This window comes from Hoplias malabaricus, chromosome 4 (genome assembly GCF_029633855.1).
Source record: "Hoplias malabaricus isolate fHopMal1 chromosome 4, fHopMal1.hap1, whole genome shotgun sequence".
NCBI classification, from domain to species: Eukaryota; Metazoa; Chordata; class Actinopteri; order Characiformes; family Erythrinidae; genus Hoplias; species Hoplias malabaricus.
Genome location: NC_089803.1, coordinates 9,077,371 through 9,100,396, shown reverse-complemented (window position 1 = coordinate 9,100,396; position 23,026 = coordinate 9,077,371). Strand labels below are relative to the sequence as shown.

The following is a 23,026-nucleotide window of genomic DNA, read 5'->3' as shown; positions in this document are numbered from 1 at the left end:
TAACGTCTCCATCACCTGGAAAACAGCAGAAGAAACACACACTGATTTCCAGATCAATGAGGAACTGCAGGAATTGGGTAAAAACACAGAACTCTGGGTCTAAACGTTTCTGAAGTTGGTCATAAACTTGTCCAGGGCCTCACTGCTCCCTAAAGACTGTTCCCAATGTTACAGCATTGTCCTGATAGAAGAGTGTCTCAGAGATGAGAGTTTTCTTCCTGATTAAACCACCACTGGAACAAACAAACCCACAAACTGCACGTCTGAGTGTCACTGACCTTTTCTCAAATGTAGGACACACACTTTACCTTCACCAGGGGGCAGCAGCTGGACTCCCTCAGGACCGTTTACAGTGGGGTTACTGTCTCCGTTATAGACTCCGTTACTGACTTCGTTCTCGTTTCCGTTCCTGACTTCGTTCTCGTTTCCGTTCCTGACTCTGTTCTCGCCTCTATTACTGACTCCATTACCCTTTACGTTGCTGATTTCTTTAATGACTCCTTTAATTACTCTGTAAATGACACTGTTCCTGAATCCATCGTCTGAAAAATAAAAGAATAAACAGAGTAAAGAGTAAAAGTAAAGTCACTGTGTGGTATATTACATGTTATTTCTCTGTAATGTGATTGTCTGAGAGTTACTCTACGAGTGACAGTTCTCGTCTCTCACAGTGTAACACTCCCTCTGGTGTGTTACTGTGGTACGTGTTGGTAGAAGTTCAGATCTCCAGATCTACAACACTAACTCACCTGTAGGAACTGGAGTAAATCCCTCAGGTTCATTTCTGATTGGATCTGATCCTCCATCACGTCTCCAGTCTGTTAAACACACACAAGATTAAAGTAAAACACAAGCTCACACTCTGGGTTTCTCTGTTCACTCTGTTACCACCACAACTGATTTCATTTGAACAATTTCATCTCCAGGACTTTTATTTTATGCTTTTTTATTTTCCACAGTTCTATAATGAAAGATTACAAATATCTCCCTCTCCTTTTGAAGAAGAGAATGTAATAAACCTTTAGGGAACACAATTAAACACCATTGCTGTACCTTGATGGAGAAAGATTTCTGTCTGCTTGTTCCCTCTCTTCCTTCCCTGTGTCCTTGCAAGGTTTTAACAAAGACTACTTGAAAAACATAGGCTTAGTGTCATTACTCCACCTCCTTCACGTTGGTGTCAGAAGTGGGATCCCCCCATTACCAATCCAGAGGCACCTTTATACAGTGCTTGAAGAAGTGGGGAGAGAGACGTCCATGAACAGCGGGAGGTTGAAGACACGGAGCAGTAGCGGCAGTGCAAGAGGGGTGTCTTGATACAGTGATAAAGACAAGGCACTGAGAGAGCAGTGAGCTGGAGGAGACAAAGGCACACCCACAGCAGCACATTGACTGAAAATCTTCAGACCCGACATAGAGACACTACCCATAGATGCCCGCTGTCGCAGTGACCCGGCCTAAGCTGGTATGGCTGGGAGATGCTCTGAGAGGGTTGTTGGAAATGCATGTAGAGCTTTACTCAGACAGGAAGCACTATGGGGGACACATCGAGAAATAGGCAAACTGTCAGGTGCTGGCAAGGTTTTGTTGGTCTGGCAGGTGTTCCCTGCATTCCTGCGAGCAGTGGAAGAAGACTTGGCCCTGGGATATTTCTCAGGGCTCACAGCACCCTCAAGTTTAAAGGCAGCCATGGCTGTGGGAGAAAGGACAGAGCGAGGGGATCAGAGCAACACCAGACACCACGGCAGACAGTGGAGCCCAAAAAAAAAAGAAGCTGCGTGCCAAGTGACTCCAACATGAGTCAGCAGAGAGCTGGTTTCTGGCGGTGTTGTTGGAAGGGGCACTTTGCCAGGCAATGCCACATACCAGAACCAATGAAGAACGACAACAGCTTCACCGTGGACGCCACCTCCTCCAGAATTACAGCTGCCATGGACTCTGTCACTGAGTGAACGGGGAATGGGTTAATGCTCTCATCATATAGACTCCTCTGTGTCACTGCTCCAGACAGGAACAGTTTCTAACACCTCTAATAACGAGACTCCCGAAGAAGGGGTGCCACCACTGTGCAGCTCAGGACAGTCTCTGAACAAGTCTCTTTAGGGGATGCAGGTCTCATGGTTGTAATAAGACTCTTTAGTTGTGAGCAGGAGTGGTGACTCTCTCCTGTTAGTGATGTGTGTATTTTAGGGGCAGATTTTCTAGAGGCTGCTGGGTGTGTGTTAGATTTAAAAAAAAACATACGTTAATTCTCCCAGTGCATTAACCATTAGCAGTGGTGCTACAAGGGGTTCGCTAGCACAGATTCACCACTGCATCAGTCAACACAAAACCTGGAGGCAGTGGAGGGGGGTGCTGCTGTGCTAGCTGAATCACAGAACTTGGGTTGAAGATACTGCTGTATCATCTACACATCAAACCCAAATCGCAGTGTTTTCCCTTTTACCTTGTGCCCTTTTAAGAGTTCAATAAAAGTTGCTTAAAACACATTTATTTCACTTTAAGAAATGTACAAAATATTTAATAACTACAAGAACAGCTCTATGTTTTAGTACATTTTCAGTGTTTACTGTGTGTCTTTGAGCAGAGTCTGTGGATGTGGTCTGTACTCACCAGTCTTCCCTCTTTTACTGAGAAGAATAAAGGTGACTGCTCCCAGTAAAACCAGTAAAATCACTCCTTCAATCACTCCTACAGTCACTCCTCCAATCACTCCTGGACTCAGATTATTCCTGCAGTTGGAGCATCTTCCGTCTGTAAACAGAGCAGTGGTGAAAATCAGTCCCATCCCAGCACTAAATGTTTCCTGCACTATGAGTCTGTCTACAGGAGCTGACGACTCTTACTGAGTCACTGACTGACTGGCCCCTGATCAGTGTTTAAATGAGCTGGAGTGAGAACATCATGGATCTTACAATAACGTCCTAATAAAGGCTCCAATAACTCAGTGTAGAGAAAATGGATCTGAGCTCAGACTCTAGAACTTCAGTGGTGTTCTTCTTCCTCTCACTCTATAAACAGCCTGGTTTACCTGTTTTTATTGTTCCAGGTGAGGATACAGTCGCCAAGCACAAGAACAACACTGAGACCTGCACCAGAATTAAACTGGAAAACTGCTTCAAGAGTTCATCAAGTGAACATTAACTAGATCTGAACCCATCAGCACGAGTCCTAACAGCCAGGATCAGCTGATTTTACTTCACTATTAACAGCCTTGACTTCAGAAGAGACACTGAAAGGAGTCTAAAACCTTTGTAAACAGTGGAACTGGAACTGTATCAGACAGAACACATATGTAATGTGGCGTTTTACCAATAATTATAGAAGTTAATATTGATTAAAGTGGAGAAACACAGTGAAGTTTTGATCTCGTCACCCGTTTCCTACAGGAATGAAGGTTATTGTTAGTGTGGTGTGGACACATCTGCCGTTGTGGCAGGGTTTACAGTTACAAACACAGATATATTTACCCCAGGGTTTAAACATTGATCCATTGAAGGAGTCGTGAGAAACATAACAGTCATATCCTGCTGTATCTTCCTCCTGGACGTCCACACTTTTCCTCAGCTGGTAGGTTCCATCACCATTGGGTCTGACTCCTGAGGATGTTAGTAGATGATCAGGGAGTGAAGTGGTGAATCTCCTCAGTCTCATCTTCAGGTCTTTGGGGTAGAAGCCCGTGGCCAGGCAGGTCAGGGTCAGTCTGCTGGACTCAGTCTGAGATTTCTTCACAAACACATACACATCTGGAACAGCTGCAGAGAGGAAAAGTACAGATACAACATTTTAAATTCAATAAAATGTAGATTTTAAAGCAAATTTTTCTGAAATAAATATATTCACTGTTTTAACATGTGTTTAAATTCTAGTAATATTTATTGAGTTCTGTGTTTTCTAAATTCCTGCATCATTAAATGTTTAACAGCGTAAATGTTAGTGGTGACTGGTGTGAAATGCTGTGTTGTAGAGAAACTGATCAGCTCAGCTTTGTTCACCGCGGCGGGGACAGGAAACAGTTTAATGCTTTAAGGTGTTTAATATTTCATGACGTCACCGAACTCGAGATACTTTAAGAACCTGGTCCTGAGTTTAATGCTATATTTATCTTCACTGATAATCTGAATATGTGTGTGTGTGTGTGTGTGTGTGTGAGAACAGAGAACCCAACACACAGCTGTGGTGTGTACAACACTGATATGGACTCTACTGCTCCTGCTGTTATTAATGAGAGTGAAATCACAGACTCTGATTACGACAAGTTTCCAGATACTCACTGGGTGTGTGTTGAGGACTGTACTGTAAATAAACCTTCATCCACCTCACACAGTCCTGACAAACCAGAGCAGGATCTGGATCACTTCCAGATTTAAACTTCTCCACCGTCTCCTGGGCCTCCTTCACTGAGACTGACCACTGTCTCGAGGTCCAGTTATAAGACATTAAATCTTCTCCATCGTAGCCGTATTCATTAATGCAGTTTAATGTTGACACTGAGCCGTCAGGAAGCTTTTCCCCCTCACAGCCGTTTCTCCACTGAAGAACATGACGCTCTGAAACAGGAGAAGACCTGGAATCATCATCACACCCTCAACACTGTACAATCAGCTGCACACAGACACTAAACCTAGTCCCTGTTGAACACCGCACTCATTACCCATTCTTCACACATTAATGCACTCAGGCCTAAGGTAGACTCTGTTATGGTGAGGTTCAGGACCTTCACCATTTCTTTCTCAATTACAGCTTCTTTAAAAAGTAGGATTTACAAACTCTTCTCTTCATGAAGATTATGAAATCATAAATTAAGAGATACATTAATATTCTCACCTGGCGCTTTGTGTCTGAAGACCTCCAACTGTAACTGAAGAACCTCGTTCACCCACTGTTCTTCATACTTCAGCTTCTCAGTTCCTGTTCTCCACTCACTCTCCTTTATCTCCTTCACCCAGCTCTGTTTAGGAGTCCTGATACCGTCCCGACTGCTGTAGGAGTCCGTCTGTGTGTCGTCCAGCAGAGTCTCTACACTGAACTGGTAGATGTTGTGTGAGGAGTCTTCAGACTGGACGGTGAAGAGGTAAAACATAGTGTGTTTACCTGTGGGGAACAAAATAAATAGTATTTAATAAAGACAGTGTCCATTTCCCTCCCACTGGACAAAGTTGTTCAGAATCAAAGCAGAAGGCAGTCACTTAAAATCTGCCTCATTTCCTCAGAACTGAACTTGATTAATTTGAATTCTCAGCAGGTGGAGGATGCTCTGTTTTACAGAGGAACTGACAGATTCATTCCTGCTACAGATGTAGGTATTAAGTCTTTGACCACCGAATGAGGTGAAAAGGTCATTTCAGGGGTTTTCAAACAAACACATTGAACATCTTAACTTCATTAAAGTTAATGAACTATGTTTTTTCCCCTCATAGTTCACTGACGAGACTTGCTCTGTAAATATTCTCCAGTTTTAAAGCTGGGATATTTTCTAATGTTGATGGAGACTGTCCGTCTTTGAGCCGTGACTACATCGTGGTGGTGTGGTTTCAAAAGAGACATTACACAAACACAGTTTCTGTGTTAACAGAATTAATTCTGTATTAACAGAATTAACCATAAAATGAACAAAAAACAAATATAGACATATAAACGAAATAGACAATTACATTGATTATAGGTTCTGAATATCAATGTTGATTTACTGCCCAGTCCATTATTCATTCATTCATTATCTGTAACCGCTTATCCAATTTAGGGTCGCGGGGGGTCCAGAGCCTACCTGGAATCATTGGGCGCAAGGCGGGAACCAGTCCATTATTATTATTGTATTAAACTGTTTAACATTCCAAACGCATTTGTTCTTATAAAACATTTATGGATGTTTTTAATCATTTAGGATGTTGATTCTGTATGTTTTTTGAGGAATAATGACACACCAGTAGGTGGCAGTAAAGCATGTGACTCTCAACTGGTTAAACGGTTACAGACAACAAGTAAATGGATGACTACACAAACTTAACATGTTAATACACCAGATACCTACGTGTTAACAGCTTTTATCACAAGGTCCTGTGATATTCCACCAAAGGTGGAGTGGATTTTCGGTGGGTGGGTGACCGTTTGCTCTCATAGTCCATTTTTCCGCCTGTTTTTAGGTGGACATGTGTCTAGTGAGCCACCCACTCATTCACCTTCAGAGGAGTTCCACAAACATTGTTACAATCATCACCCTCTCCTCACTCTTTTGTGATATGGACCTGAATTCAGATTCTTATTTTCAGGGTTTTTAATGCTTCTAAATCTGCCTTAAATGTTGCAGTAGTAATGTCAGGTACTAGAATGTAACTGATTCATTATTTAAGGTAGAACTGGAAATTAATTAGCTACACACTAATAGACATCAGCATATTACTAACCATGTTTTAAGCTGTAACATAACTGTTAACTGTACTGATAGCTCATAGCTATATGTTTTGGTTACAACCTCCAAAAATACACATTACTGCACTAAGGCCAAGTTTATGTCCACAATCACAACCACCCACCACTAAATACAATCCTCACTGCTTATTTAAAAAAGCATTTTCACTGCCCCATCCACAAGCACCCTCACTACCTTCACATCCCTGAGAATAGGCTAAATAAGCCATGCCTATGGAATAATAGACAAAAGACTAGGACTGTGATAAGCCATGTCAAGTGGATTTGTCATTTCAACTGTATATTCTTGGTTACGGAGCTGGTGTTGAGGGACCAGGTGAGATCCTCTTCCAGGTGAACACCAAGGACTTTGGTGCTCCTGATGATCTCCACAGTGGAGCCATTAATATTTAGCAGAAAGTGATCACACGCTTTTCTTCTGGTCAAAAATCAAATCAAATCAAAAGTTTTGTCCATGTTCAGAGACAGGTTGTTGACTGTACACCAGTCCGTTAACTGTGCCACCTCCTCTCTCTGCACTGATTCAATGTTCTTGCTGATGAGACCCACCAGAGTGCCCTAAGTCTATGGGCTGTACAACATGTTCATGAAGGTCTCTGCACAAAATCTCTTTCACATAAAGAGATCACCAGCTCTATTCTTGCCAGTTTAAATCCCTTTCATAATGAGCTGTTTAAGGGCTCTGTCACTTTTATGCTGTTGTTACCCACCCCTAAACCCATACATTTGTCTGATTCAGTAAAACTGCAGCCTTTGAGGTGGAATATAAAAGAACAAAAGCAAAGGTAGCCGTTTATTTTACAGCTTGTAGGTTTTGTCACCTTAAATGAGGAGTAGTTTTGTCAACTGCTTCACTTTTTATGGTGTTTAATAAAAGCTTCAAATATGCCGGTGTTAGTGTGATTGTGTAAATGTAAGGACTGGGGGTGGACTGACAGAGGCGGACTCAAATGCAATAACACAAACTTTATTAGAAAAACAAGAGATAACAAAACAGAGAGATATGGACAGAAAGACAATACACAGGGAGCTAAACTGAGACCTAGACTAAAGAGACAGATACAGACTAAATCTAAACAGAGGGAACTCGACAGGCAGAGATAGCTAGTAACAGATGATACAGACAGACTGGAGAGAGCAAAAACAAAGGTGGAAATTTTGACAGAGGAAGTCACACAAAGGAACTTAAATGCATAACACAGAAAAGGGACACCTGGAACAGATGATGAAGGGGCAGGATTACAAATGACACTGACAAGGAGGAGGAACTAGGGCGGAGACAACAACAACAACAAAGATCCATGTGCTATGTGAGCACATAGTGGAAACAACAGATACAGGGCCAAGGCGTGACAGTATACAGCAGCAGCCTTTAAGGTGGAACTGAACTCAACTTAGGGCTTGAAAATATCTGTTTATTTAAAGTGGTAAACTTTTAGACTGTACTGATATGTTTGGGAAAGTTTAAATGAGTACTGGACAGTATAAAAACATAAGTATACATCAGCTTCAAAGTTTGGTTCATGGTGAGCCACATATTCCCGCAGCTATGTAAGTAGTCTTTTTTCCCTCTTATCATTTACTGAAGGATAGTTTCTCTTTGTCTACTGATTATACACTAACTCTCCCCAACTAGAGACGAGGGGGCCTTTGTTTATTTGCGGGGCTGTACACATGTAATGAGTGTATAGGGCAGCCTGGCTCTGCCTGCTCAAACACCTTCACGAATGCCAGAGGATCTATGTAAATATCTTATTAGAATTATGTAAATAGCCTATTAGAATTAGCTACTAACACCTGGTCCACTATAAGCAATATCCTGGCTAGTCCTGCTGCTGCTCTTTAGTCCCCTGTTAGCGTTGGCCATAACATTAGAAGCAGCATTAAGAGCAGCCCTTTGTAATGTTTCCTTCACTTTGGATTACTGATTTTCACTTTCCCACATGGTTTGGACTCGTGTGTTCAGAAACTCCGACCCTGAGACACATCGCGCCTCACAAAATAGAGCTTTACACAGTTCCCATTTAAAGTCAGCCTCTGGTTCTTTAAGACTAATGCCTTCTCTGAGGCTCTGAGAAAATCAGCCCACAAGGTACATGCATCCTTTACAGGGGCAAGCCAAAATCCCTCCCGATTCCAATTTCTGATTTTTTTTTTTTAACAAATGACTGTCTGATTCAGATTTTATCCAATTCTGATTTTCTGTTTGTTTGTTTTTTAAAGTGAAGTTGTCACAAAGCAGCTTCACAGAATTCCAGTAAAGACAAATGTTTTAACACGAAATGTAAAAACCTCAGTAGAGCGAGGCCAGGGGGCGACAGTGGCAAGGAAATCCTCCCTTCTGAGGAAGAAACCTTGGGAGGAACCAAGGCTCACATGATGGGAAGTATCCTCCTCTAGTAAATTTCATACAAATTACTGAAAAAATTAGAAGGACACTATAAACATCACAGTATATAATGTAAGCAATGACGATGATGATATTATTATTATTACTCTTATTCATAGTATTAGTTATTAGTAATAGTTAGGAGTGCATGAACATTTCAGTGGGTGGGCAGCTAGGCCAAGGCAAGTGGCAGTAGCTAGAGCATGGGCAAATCAGCATCCAGCCAGACAGGGGGGCGGTGGTCCACTTGGAAAACGGTACAGGGATAGAATTAGTTTTGATCTCCCCATAGCAAGACATTCACCAGTGACTGAGCGACACAGAGGAACCAGGATTAATGAGCATGTCGACACATTTGCCATCAAACTGATGGTGGACTCATTCAGGACGAGGTGGCATCAACAGTGAAGGCCTTTCGTTCCAGACACAGCATGCCCCACATCTGGCTGCCTCCTCACATTTCCCTCACTGGCTCAGGCATGCGGCATTTGCTGGCACGATGCTCCTGCTTCCACTGCCAGCAAATATCCTGCTCCTCACTGGCTCGTGGCGGTAGCCTGGGACAGGTCTTCCTTCTCTATGGTATCTGCCCCTGCCGGATTAATAGTGCTGTCTCCAGGACCAGAAATGTAACACGTTCGTCTTCCTCTATTCTTCTCCCCAGCATTGGCGCAGAGGGCTCAGGTGGGATCTGTCTGAAACAGCGCAGCAGAGCCATCATCATTTCTGTGTAGTTGCTTAACTGCACTTCATAACAGTCACTATCTCCACTGAACCATGGAAAATGGGGGACAGGCCTCCACTGTCTTCTCTGGCTCCAAGACTTCGTCAACCTCCTTCGGCTCTTCAGTGAGGTCCCCCCTGATGAGAACAGGGGTGTATCCCACTTCTGACACCAATGTGATGTAACCGGAGGTGGGATAATGAGACAGAGCCATTAATGAGTTCACTACCTTTATTAAACTTACCTTAAAAATGCCCTAAGTTGAAGGAAGTAACTGATCAAACAGCAACAAATGCAACACAAAAAACCCAAATGAATCCCCAAAACAACCCAGACTAACAAAGAGGGCAGCCGCAGAGCATGCTGGGAGCTCCCAAACTCTCTGTCACTGCATTTTTCTCAGTGCATTTAGGAGGAAAAGTTCAGTTTGCCGTCAGTAATTTCCATGTTTCATGTTATTGATTAAAGAGGAGAGGGTATTACCTGTGGACGCAGGGACGTGGAGACAGAACACCACCCACCAGCTCCAGGAGAGCACCACCCTCCTCCCTCTGTTTCTCTCAGGAGAACTTCTTACACATGTTTTCTCTTCTTCATAAGGAGCCATGCAGGAGCTGGGGGTCCTCTGTGACTGTCCACTCCTCTCTCTGAGACCACTCTGAGATCTGAACCCCCTCTTCTCACTTTTCTCTCTGGACGCTGAGGAATAAGGCAGCTGAGTGAGTCAGTGAGCATGTGTGTGTGTGTGTGTGAGTGTGTGTGTTGATGGTTGTGTTCAAAGTGCTATAAGAGTTTCTTCATTGCTCCTCCTCTATTTCCCCATCTCTCCCCTCCCACTGAGACACAGAGAGCAGAGTGTGTTAACTCCAGCAGATGTTCTCTCTTTTCTGGAGAAGGATTTTCTCAGTTTTACCTCAGGGTTTAACCAACACCTTAAAAGCAACATTCAACTCAATTATAATAAAAAATGATAATGTTCAACAGTGTGCTGCTCTGCAGTCGGTTTGCACTGGAAACCAGTCTAATGTGTTTATGAAGCCCCAGTGTCTGTAAATGAGTGAAAGAACAAACCAGCTTGGTCCAGTATACTAGTCTCTCTCTCTCTCTCTCTCTCTCTGGAAATCTGGAGTATTTTTAGAGAATGTAGTGATCTCCAAACCTTTAAAAGCATAAACTGAAATTAGGATATAACTCTTTTCCTGCTCCGTATGTGTGTAATATTGACTTGTTTTAGCTGGTTTCTTGTCACTTAAGGAGGGAAACACTCAGGAGAGGGCTAACTGCATTACCAAAAGTGCTGTAAAACTACACAACTTCAGTTACAAATGAGTTTCTGTGGTACTTCAAACAATGAATAAAACTTACAGCCAATTTACCCTTCAGCTGCGTACAAACAACAGTCGGTTTTTCCTCAAACACAGTACCACCTTAAAATAAGCTTCTGAGCGTTAAAGCCAAAGAAAGCTTCGGTTACCCACAAATTTAGACGGTCCCCTTAAACACGGTCATTTATCGCTGTTCCCCCTCTGAGCTGAGGGGGGTTTCTGTCATATTTCAACCCCCTGCAGGTCCCCCTCCTCCCCGCTACAGAACACAGCTCGAACACAGGGCTCCGCTCTGCTCCCCCTCTCTCTCCCTCTCTCCCTCTGACCGTTACCTCAGATCCACGGAATGTCTCGAACTGAACCGAACAGAGCCGAGTTCTATTTAATTCTCCTGTTTCTGTCAAGCACCGCCCAATAATGCAGGACTCAGCGCTGATTGGCTGTTACTTCTGTTCTGTGAGATGATTGGCTACAACGCTCGAACATAAACCCAATCAGAGAGCAGGAGGCGGGGTTTTTATAAAAAGCGAGTTTAAATAGGAGTTCCGCTGGTTGGAAACCGACCCTCTTGTACTTTCCCCTCCGGCAATTTGATCATGCTTTTAATTCTGGAGCCGCTGTGGAACTTGAATTATGCACATAACTCTGCAGCATTTCGCAGCGTTTATTTTAGGCCTAAATATGCTCACATTCCTGTAGGTAACATTATATATAAATGCAAGCTTACAACAATGTATTATATACTAATTATACCATGTGAAAACCTGTGTGTTTGAGCTCCAAATACAGATGAGGATTATTCACAAATGATAGAGGGGCGACTTATTGATTAATAACGGATCATAATGATCACCTGTGAGTCAGAGTTAATGTTAGAGAGCTTTCTCTGAGGGTAATAAATCACACTGTGAGGTAAAAGTAGAATTAAAGACTCGATGTAAATGAATGTAAAGGAATATTTCAAATGTCTAAGTGAGGAAAATGCTGCAGTAAAATACAGAATACATCTTTAGACGTCTGAGCGGGACTGGATCAATAAGAAGAAAGTGAGAACACACCACCGCAGCCTCCACTCATTCTCACACACATCTTCATGAAGTCGTCAGAGGAATGGGCTGCAGGACCCAGGGTGCCTCACTGCACAGCGCCCCTGTCTCCCGTGCCCATGACAAAGATCCACTGTTGTAAATTTGTAGGTTGTTATTTATATATCGATAAATCTACTACAATTGTGTGCTGTACAACTGAATAAAATGCACTCTGTGTGCTCTAATGAAAAACTAAGCACAATATTTATTTATTTATTTATTTATTTATTCATTCATTGAAGGTGGAAATTGCCCCTGATGGTGTGGGTTGATGTGTTTTGTAGAGTTTTGTATCGTGGTGTTATTACAGTCACTAAGATTTCCTCAGAAAACGATTGGATGTTAACCGTGAATAAAACCCCAGTATTCATTAACTCAAGTCTGTAATGAATTATTCACTTGGAAATGTGGTCCATTTTGTTTGAAGCTTCAGGTCGTTTTGACCAGTGTGAGGCACATTGTGGAGTTGCAGTCCAAGTACAACATGCAGAAGAACTCCTTAAAAAAGCCAAGTGGGGAGAGAGACTTCATTGCAACAAGAGCAAGAAGAAGTGAAATGGATAACCAATGGCATTTGGGCCGGCTAAGCCAGCTACTTCAAGGAAAAAGCTGCAGTCCTGTTGGTTGTAAATAAGGGAAATACATATTTGAACACTAAAACACATCATTCTGTTCATTCATTCATCTTCTGTAACCACTTCATCCTGTTCAGGGTCTTGAGTCAATATCAGAATGTTACAAATCCATCCATCCATTCATTATCTGTAACCGCTTATCCAGTTCAGGGTCACGGTGGGTCCAGAGCCTACCTGGAATCATTGGGCGCAAGGCAGGAATACACCCTGGAGGGGGCGCCAGTCCTTCACAGGGCAACACACACACACTCACACATTCATTCACACACAATTATGGACACTTTTGAGTTGCTAATCAGGAAACCGGAGCACCCAGAGGAAACCCACGCAGACACAGGGAGAACACACCACACTCCTCACAGACAGTCACCCGGAGGAAACCCACGCAGACACAGGGAGAACACACCACACTCCTCACAGACAGTCACCCGGAGGAAACCCACGCAGACACAGGGAGAACACACCACACTCTTCACAGACAGTCACCCGGAGGAAACCCACGCAGACACAGGGAGAACACACCACACTCCTCACAGACAGTCACCCGGAGGAAACCCACGCAGACACAGGGAGAACACACCACACTCCTCACAGACAGTCACCCGGAGGAAACCCACGCAGACACAGGGAGAACACACCACAGTCCTCACAGACAGTCACCTGGAGGAAACCCACGTGGACACAGGGAGAACACACCACACTCCTCACAGACAGTCACCCGGAGGAAACCCACGCAGACACAGGGAGAACACACCACACTCCTCACAGACAGTCACCCGGAACAAACCCACTCAGACACAGGGAGAACACACCACACTCCTCACAGACAGTCACCCGGAACAAACCCACACAGACACAGAGAGAACACACCACACTCCTCACAGACAGTCACCCGGAGGAAACCCACGCGGACACAGGGAGAACACACCACACTCCTCACAGACAGTCACCCGGAGGAAACCCACGCGGACACAGGGAGAACACACCACACTCCTCACAGACAGTCACCCGGAGGAAAACCACGCAGACACAGGGAGAACACACCACACTCCTCACAGACAGTCACCCGGAGGAAACCCACGCAGACACAGGGAGAACACACCACACTCCTCACAGACAGTCACCCGGAACAAACCCACACAGACACAGGGAGAACACACCACACTCCTCACAGACAGTCACCCGGAACAAACCCACACAGACACAGAGAGAACACACCACACTCCTCACAGACAGTCACCCGGAGGAAACCCACGCGGACACAGGGAGAACACACCACACTCCTCACAGACAGTCACCCGGAGGAAACCCACGCAGACACAAGGAGAACACACCACACTCCTCACAGACAGTCACCCGGAACAAACCCACACAGACACAGGGAGAACACACCACACTCCTCACAGACAGTCACCCGGAACAAACCCACACAGACACAGAGAGAACACACCACACTTCTCACAGACAGTCACCCGGAGCGGGAATCAAACCCACAACCTCCAGGTCCCTGGAGCTGTGTGACTGCGACACCTACCCGCTGCGCCGTGCTGCCCTACAAATCCATTAAGATGTTAATATACAGTGCAGCACATTTGATTAGGTACTTGATGCATCACATCACATGCATGTTTAATGTATTTTTCTTTGATTAAGATAACTAATTCATTTTTGTATTGGGTAAAAGCTGAACAATAATGCAGAACCTCTGTGTTTTTGACAGGACGGTCACAAAGAGCCAATGGTGAGTACAGAATAAACATTGTGTCTTTGTGCAGAGACAGTGGGAAATATTTTCTGAAATGTGAAAATATGAAAACTCAAACGATCTAATAAATGATTAATGTGTAATTAAATAATACAGGTGCAGTGCTCATGCGTATTAAAATATTTAACATTTATAATGTCACTGTTGATTGGTTGATTTTCGTGATTGGAAGTACCCTGTAGTGCCTGCAGCACAGATCAGAATGGACTTCTGAGGAAGTTCTGATGAAGTTCTCATGGCCCTTTTCAGGTCTTTTAACATGCTCAGGTTATTTTAAAGCTTCATTGCTAAACCTAAGGCTATGAACACCTGAAGTGCCTCGATCTGACTTTCTGCCTTAATGTGACATTTTCAAATCCAGTTTATTTAAATGAATGTGAATGTTCTGATCTGATTTCATGCATCTTTTTATTGTCTCCAGGACTGCGCTCAGTGCAGCCGCCATCATCAGTCGCCACTGGCAGTGACACGAGGGCTGTGTCCAATACAGCTTTGTGCTACACAGACACTCCCACACACCACAAATCACCCTGACATATTTTACCACTGACAAATCACACACACACACACACACACACACACTATACTCTACCCACACAGACACACACACACACACACACACTATACTCTACCCACACAGACACTCACATACACCACAAATCACCCTGACATATTTTACCACTGACAAATCACACACACACACACACACACACACACACAATACTCTACCCACACAGACACTCACACACACACACACACACACACACACACACACACACACACACACACTATACTCTACCCACACAGACACTCACATACACCACAAATCACCCTGACATATTTTACCACTGACAAATCACACACACACACACACACACACACACAATACTCTACCCACACAGACACTCACACACACACACACACACACACACACACACTATACTCTTCCCACACAGACACTCACACACACACACACACACACACTATACTCTACCCACACAGACTCTCACACACACCACAAATAACCCTGACATATTTTACCACTGACAAATCACACACACACACACTATACTCTACCCACACAGACACTCACACACACATGCACACACACACATACACACACACACACACACACACACTATACTCTACCCACACAGACTCTCACACACACCACAAATAACCCTGACATATTTTACCCCTGACTACAGACACACACACACACACACACACACACTGTACCCAATCCACACACTCACACAGCACACAACCCACAGAGACATTATACACACAACCCACACAGACATTCGCACACACCACAGTAGCCCTCACATTATACACACAACCCACACAGACATTATACACACAACCCACAGAGACACTCGCACACCCACACACCACAGTAGCCCTCAAATTATACACACAACCCACAGAGACACACACAGACACACACACACCCACCACAGTAGCCCTCACATTATACACACAACCCACACAGACATTCGCACACACCACAGTAGCCCTCACAATATACACACAACCCACAGAGAAACAGACACACACACCACAGTAGCCCTCACATTATACACACAACACACAGACACACACACCACAGTAGCCCTCACATTATACACACAACCCACACAGACACACACACCACAGTAGCCCTCACATTATACACACAACCCACACAGACACACACACACAAACCACAGTAGCCCTTACATTATACACACAACCCACACAGACACACACACACAAACCACAGTAGCCCTTACATTATACACACAACCCACACACACACACCACAGTAGCCCTCACATTATACACACAAACCACACAGACACACACACACACACACACACAAACCACAGTAGCCCTTACATTATACACACATCCCACACACACCACAGTAGCCCTCACATTATACACACAACCCACACAGACACAGACACACACACACCACAGTAGCCCTCACATTATACACACAAACCACACAGACACACACACACACACACACACACACACAAACCACAGTAGCCCTTACATTATACACACATCCCACACAGACACACACACACACCACAGTAGCCCTCACATTATACACACAACCCACACAAACACAGACACACACACACCACAGTAGCCCTCACATTATACACACAACCCACACACACACACACACACCACAGTAACCCTCACATTAACCTATGGCTTGTTAAGTGTGAGCATTTGTTTTTAGAAATGATGTAGTCGTAAATCACTGCAATCCTAAATGCTAAGGTCATGTGATTGTAACTAAATCTAGAGAAACATGTAAAACCTGTCTGTTATTTAATGAAATAAACTAAGATAAAAGATTAAGTTATTGTATTTATTTTATTTCTCAGGCATTTGGACAGAGGAGTCCTGCAGCATGTTTTTGTGAAATGTTGAGATGAGAGGTCGTTTGATCTTGATTTAAAAAAACTGAGTGAAGTAAATAAGTTAATGAAGAGTTTGAAAACTACTGAACTGTTGTATTTGAAATACATGTGAATTTGTAGGAAAAGCAATCTCTAAAGTTTCTCTAAAGCCAATGTTTTGGACATAAACATGTTTTTGTTCAAAAGATATAATGGATGATATTTTTAATGAAATGGGCTGCATTCTTTTATATTTGAAGATCTGTTCACCTTGCCTAGTTTTGATTAGTAATTGCATAAACTAATCAATGTATAGCTTGATATTATAATTAATCAAATTTAAAATTGATGGTGGGTTTTGACTTTTTTCCCGGTAAGTTGTGGCTGACTCACACAGCACACAACCCACACAGACACGTGTGAATGTGGTGGTTTAACAAATCTCTCCTCGTGGAATCCGTATTATTTGAGGTTATCATACAATACCTAGTTTTAGTGATTAATAAATGATGATTTTAAATACTGTCTTCTGTTGATTTAACAAATTCAGGCAAATCAAGGAGAATCTGAACAAAATATTATTCTTCAAACTCACTCTCACCAACTACTTTATAGAAAAAAATAATCGTATATTTCTAATTTGTTTCATAGCATTATTTGTTTGTATTTACTGTGATTAAATATAACTTTATACAAGCACCACACTCACTGGTATTAGTTTAAATATATATCATTACCTTAGGTGCCTAAGACTTCTGCACAGTACTGTGCTTCTAGCAGCCTCTAGTGATACCATAGCAACCACATAGCAACCACGTCACTTCCGGCTGACTACTCGCGTGCTTGATTTGAAATTGTTTGTCGCTGTTTTAGTCCTCTAGACGTTTATTTACAATCTCTATTGCATATTCTTTGGCATTGCTTATCCTAGTGTGTTGTCCTCATCGTTCCTAACCCACCGTGCTTCTTAACTTCATTTTTTTCGTACATATTATTTCTCATTGTTTATTTTTCTCTCTTCATGGCGCCTGCCGAGGAACGAGCCCTTTCTGAGCTCGGCGCGGAGCTCGAGCAGCTCGGTCGCCGGATTCAGCGTCTCTTGGAGAAGCAGACGGAGCTCCAGCGGGAGAAGACGAGACTCGAGGCAGCCCGCGACGCCTCCTACGTGGCCGTCGCCTCTCCGGCTCCTCTGCCGCGGCGGTTTGCGGGGGTACCCATCTACACGCCTGCACCGGGATGGGAACGCCAGCGTGGGCGTGGGAAGCCGAGGCCGTCCCCCCCTCCACCGCAGCCAGTCTTCACTTCTGCCAACCGGTTTGAGGTGCTCAGCTCCTGGCCTTCACCTGCTCCAGTGCCGAAGACTAAACAGGACGGTGTTCTTATTATTGGTGATTCAATAGTTAGACATTTAAAAGTGCCGGGGATAAAGAGTAATGCAACCGTGTCTTGTCTCCCAGGCGCACGTGTCCTGGACGTTGCCAGGCGGCTTCCGTCGGCGCTTCGGCAGCGGGAGGACTTCGGCACCGTCGTTCTCCACGTGGGAACGAACGACATCTCCGCCCGCCGCAGCGAGGTCCTGAAGGAGCACTACCGTTCGCTTCTGGATACCGCTCGGAAGAAGACGGATGCTAGGATCATCGTCTCTGGCCCCCTGCCCACCTACCGTCGAGGATGCGAGGCGTTTAGCAGGCTCTTCGGGCTCCACTCCTGGCTCCTGGATTGGTGCGGCACTGTCGGCGTGGACTACGTCGACAACTGGGAGTGTTTTCGTGAGCGTCCGGCCCTGTATCGTTGGGATGGGCTTCATCCGAGCCGTCTAGGATCCGTAGTTCTCTCTGAGAACATTGAGGTGGTTCTGCGCCGGAACTGACTGGTCATTCCCAGTCACATCAGTCAGGTAGGTGGAATAGATAGCGAGCAGGTAAGTAATATTAAAATTCCTAATGTTCCTCCTGACCATCTCTCTACTGCTAGTATGATGAGTAGCATGTCCATATCACCCACTCTGATTAACGCTAATAAATTTTTCAGCATTGAGACTGTGTCTGTTCCCCGCAAAGCTTGTTATCACATGTAGTGGAGTATGGACCAAATATGAATATTGGACAATGAAGGAATAATGAAATGAAAGGTTTTGAATTAAACCTTTCTCACTCTGACCAGGACTTTCGTCTGGTCCCGAAGTCAACATTCCACAGGACTGTTTGAACAACGGGGTGCAAAGCCCCCACACACGCACACTCTTAAGCTAAGAGCATCAAAGAACCCTTTAACGTAACATATGGCATCTGGATCCCCTAACCTCTTCAGGAACTCGAGATAACTTTTATGATGCTTTTAGAGAGACAGGAACTTCAAACAAAGAAGAGAGCTTTTACGGCCGCCTATGACAAAGTGGCGCCTCAATATCCCTTATCTTTCACGGGGATCAACAGATGTTCAAACCAAAGTGACCTCGAGTGAACTCCCGTGAATCACCAACCGAAACACGGATTAACAACGACACCAAATGGACACTGGCGGAACTACACCTCGCTCGGAGTCGCCGCAAGACAATAGCGAAAATAGTCGATCTCTGAGTTATTTGTGTATAAACGAACGTATTAATGTCACTTTCTGTACCCTCAGATGAATGCCTACCTTCTAATGAAATGATGTATAATGCCGATTGTTTCTATTACGAAGATCAGTTTGTCTCTGAATGAGAGAAAATGGATTAATGTTTTATTTTTCAGCGTATCATCACGAATTGGACGTGAACAATGTACTCAAGATGGGACCTTATGTAAATGTCTGATATTAATAGTCCAATGTACTCATCGTTATACGTTGATAGCGGGTATAAGAATTTTGATATGAGAAATTCATATTCTTTATGTGAGAATCAATGATCCAAACTCCCTTCGACTCTCTTCCCCTAGCGAGAGTCACGTGAGACTGGATTTGTGTCCAATCAGAAAGAAGACTCCGCCCGTTAAGGCGTGACCGCGCCAGCCTTGAAAAGGCCAAACAGCAAGACAGACAATGAGTTCGAAGTTTGAAGAGTCGCGAGGACTCTGCAGAAGTAACGGACCACGAAAGGAAGTGGAAAGAGAGGACGCCGACGAGAAACCTTGAACAACAAAAAAACGCTGTCTCTTCCACGCCGACAACGAAACAAAGGAACCCTCTCAGAGACTTCAGAAAAGCTTACGAGAGACGTCTCGAAATTAGCTAAGAGTATGAAGTTTAACTAATAAGTCGAGTAATTTGAATATCTTTCTTTTCTTTTAATCTTGTTTATGTTTATTACCTACCTAAGTTTAATCTCACGACTAATCGAAGCAGGGGAACTTATTCGTGGCCAGAATAAGGAAACACTGCCGAGGTACCATAGAGTCTTAGAATAAGTGAGTTTATTGAAGCGGTTTTTCAGTTCTGGAGCTGCAGCAACCAGCGAACTTTCGTCTAAACGTCCATATTTTGGACTCTCCCACTCCGGACCGAAGGCCGAAGAGAGGATCCTGCCGCCTGCGTCATCACACTCCGGGTACGCCCGAGACAACTCAATCAACAAGAAAGACCTCCACGCTAAACCAGCCTGGACGCTTCTGCGGTAAGAACCGCGAGACTAAGTGAGACGCCTCCATTCCCAGGATTCCAAAGAGCCTCTGCATCCAAACGAGTGGTAAAAAACCGACGAAAAGTAAGCTAAACTTATGCACTTCCAGAGCTGAACACCGAATTAAGTTCTTGATAAATTCTGTATTAATTAAACCTTAGTTAGTAACCTTAGTCACAAGTTAGAAGTGCCTAGCTCACCTTAAGGTCAAAATCAGTTCCCCCTGCCGGACACCGTGAGATTACAAGGTTGTGCTATGTTAACTAAATATCTTCTTTTTATTAATAAAACTCTCATTATTTGAAGTCACAGTGTTTGCAATTTATTCATTAGAATTTCTGAAAATCCTGAAGAACTCATTTAGCATGATTATTATTCATTCTCAAACTAATTATTAATGTTTTAATTGCTTAAACCAACTATAAATCTTAATTAATATCATTAAGTCAAATATCAGAGGTTGGAGGAGTTTGAATAAGGTCAAGGCTATAAAACAAATTATAAAATTATATGTATATGTATCGGGGTGTATGACCAGCATCCACTACACACAAACGCCCAAAAATCAGTTTTAACAGCCTAATTAGAATTAACACCAAGGCACTGCAGCGAACGCAATATCTCAGCACTTCCAGCATTAAATTAGGGCTTTTAAATATACGATCTCTAACATCCAAAGCACTCACTGTCTGTGATATTATTACTGACAACAAACTCTATGCGTTATGTCTCTGCGAAACATGGGCTAAAGCCAATGAATACATTGCCCTAAATGAGTCCACTCCCCCTGGCTTCAGCTATTACAGTTGCCCACGAACATCTGGTCGTGGTGGGGGTGTAGCCACAATTTATGACCCTACCATTGACACAACACAAAAATCTAGTTATGATACTAAATCCTTTGAAGTACTTACTCTTAAAGTCACTGCATCAAAAAGGCAGCCCTCGTTTATGCTCATCACAATCTATCGTCCTCCTGGCCCTTATACAGAATTTCTTTGTGAATTTGCTGATTTCCTCTCAAGTGTAGTTATCGTATCAGAAAAGGCCTTAATTGTTGGTGATTTCAATATTCACTTTGAGAAGGACCATGATCCACTTAAAATTGCATTTGAATCAATTTTGGATGCGCTAGGGTTCACTCAGAATGTTACTGGGCCCACTCATCAATGCAAACACACATTGGACCTAGTGTTAACACGGGGCATTGAGATAAAGAATCTATCCAATCTCTCGCTACATGAGACCATCTCTGATCACCATCTAATCACATATGAAATTGCATTAAACTTTGATATTTGTCCACAACCACGCTATATTAGAAAGCGCACTATAACATCCTCAACAGTTAGTGATTTTATCAACAACCTTCCAGACCTTACCACCATTTCTTTTCCAACTCACCCAAATGACCTTGAGCTCATTACAAACAACCTACACCACTTATTGTGTACAAACCTAGATAGTGTTGCACCAGTCAAGACCAAACAATTTAGAGAGAAAAGGCTTGCTCCATGGTACAGTGACAGCACGCGTGCATTAAAACTGGCTGCTCGTAACCATGAACGTAAATGGAGACACACAAAACTACAATGTTTCCGAATTGCATGGCAGCACAGCCTCACCGACTACAAACATGCCTTATCTAAAGCCAAATCACAGTACATCTCTTCCCTTATAGAAAACAACAAAGACAACCCTAGATTCCTTTTTAGCACTGTATCAAATCTAATTGGAAACAAAAAGGAAATCAACCCCATTGTTCCCTCTGATTTCTGTAGCAATGACTTTATGAGGTTTTTTAATGATAAAATTGCTTGCATTCGCCTCAAAATCCAAAATCAGTCCAAAGTCACATCGGCTCTCGTAGATGAACCCCCCGCCAGCTCTGAGGTGCACTTAGACTACTTGAATTCTGTCGATGAAAATGACTTGCTTAGTTTAATTAGCTCATCTAAATCAACTACATGCTTACTGGATCCTGTACCAACACAATTATTTAAACAAATTTTACCTAAAGTCATTAGACGATTGCTCACAATAATAAACTCATCCCTCAACATTGGATATGTACCAAAACCTCTGAAACTAGCGGTAATCAAACCAAAAAACCCAATCTTGACCCTCTTGTACTCGCAAACTACAGGCCAATATCAAACCTCCCTTTTATTGCTAAGATTCTAGAAAAAGTCGTGTCACAGCAGTTGTGCTCTTATCTACAAAACAATGACATTCATGACATTTTTCAGTCTGGATTTAGACCAAATCACAGCACAGAAACGGCTCTAACAAGAGTAACTAATGACTTACTCCTTTCACATGATAAGGGCTATATCTCTATTCTGGTGCTGCTTGACCTTAGTGCAGCATTTGATACCATAGATCATGTGATGCTTCTTGATAGGCTGGAAAATCTGGTAGGAATAAAAGGATCTGCCCTCTCTCGGTTCAGATCTTATTTATCCGATCGTTACCAATTTGTTTATCTGAATAATAAATCCTCTAATCATACTTTAGTTAAATATGGTGTTCCACAAGGATCAGTGCTTGGCCCTGTATTGTTCACACTCTACATGCTGCCACTGGGTAGACTAATCCGTAAGCATGGGATTCAATTCCACTGTTATGCTGATGACACACAACTGTATATATCAGCCAAACCCAATGA

General features: G+C 43.4%; 1 protein-coding gene across 1 annotated transcript; it reads right to left on the bottom strand.

Annotated features, from left to right (window-relative positions):
* Nucleotides 1–506: 506 nt before the first annotated feature.
* Nucleotides 507–18,311, bottom strand: LOC136694893 (H-2 class I histocompatibility antigen, alpha chain-like). The gene is made up of 10 exons (XM_066668721.1): nucleotides 18,221–18,311; nucleotides 4,828–5,094; nucleotides 4,257–4,550; nucleotides 3,471–3,755; nucleotides 2,614–2,754; nucleotides 1,867–1,944; nucleotides 1,565–1,693; nucleotides 1,227–1,354; nucleotides 750–818; nucleotides 507–542 (listed from the first exon to the last, which is right to left on the bottom strand). Exons 1-10 carry the CDS (start codon nucleotides 18,309–18,311, stop codon nucleotides 507–509), a joined length of 1,518 nt encoding a protein of 505 aa, XP_066524818.1.
* Between the last annotated feature and the right edge of the window lie 4,715 nt (nucleotides 18,312–23,026).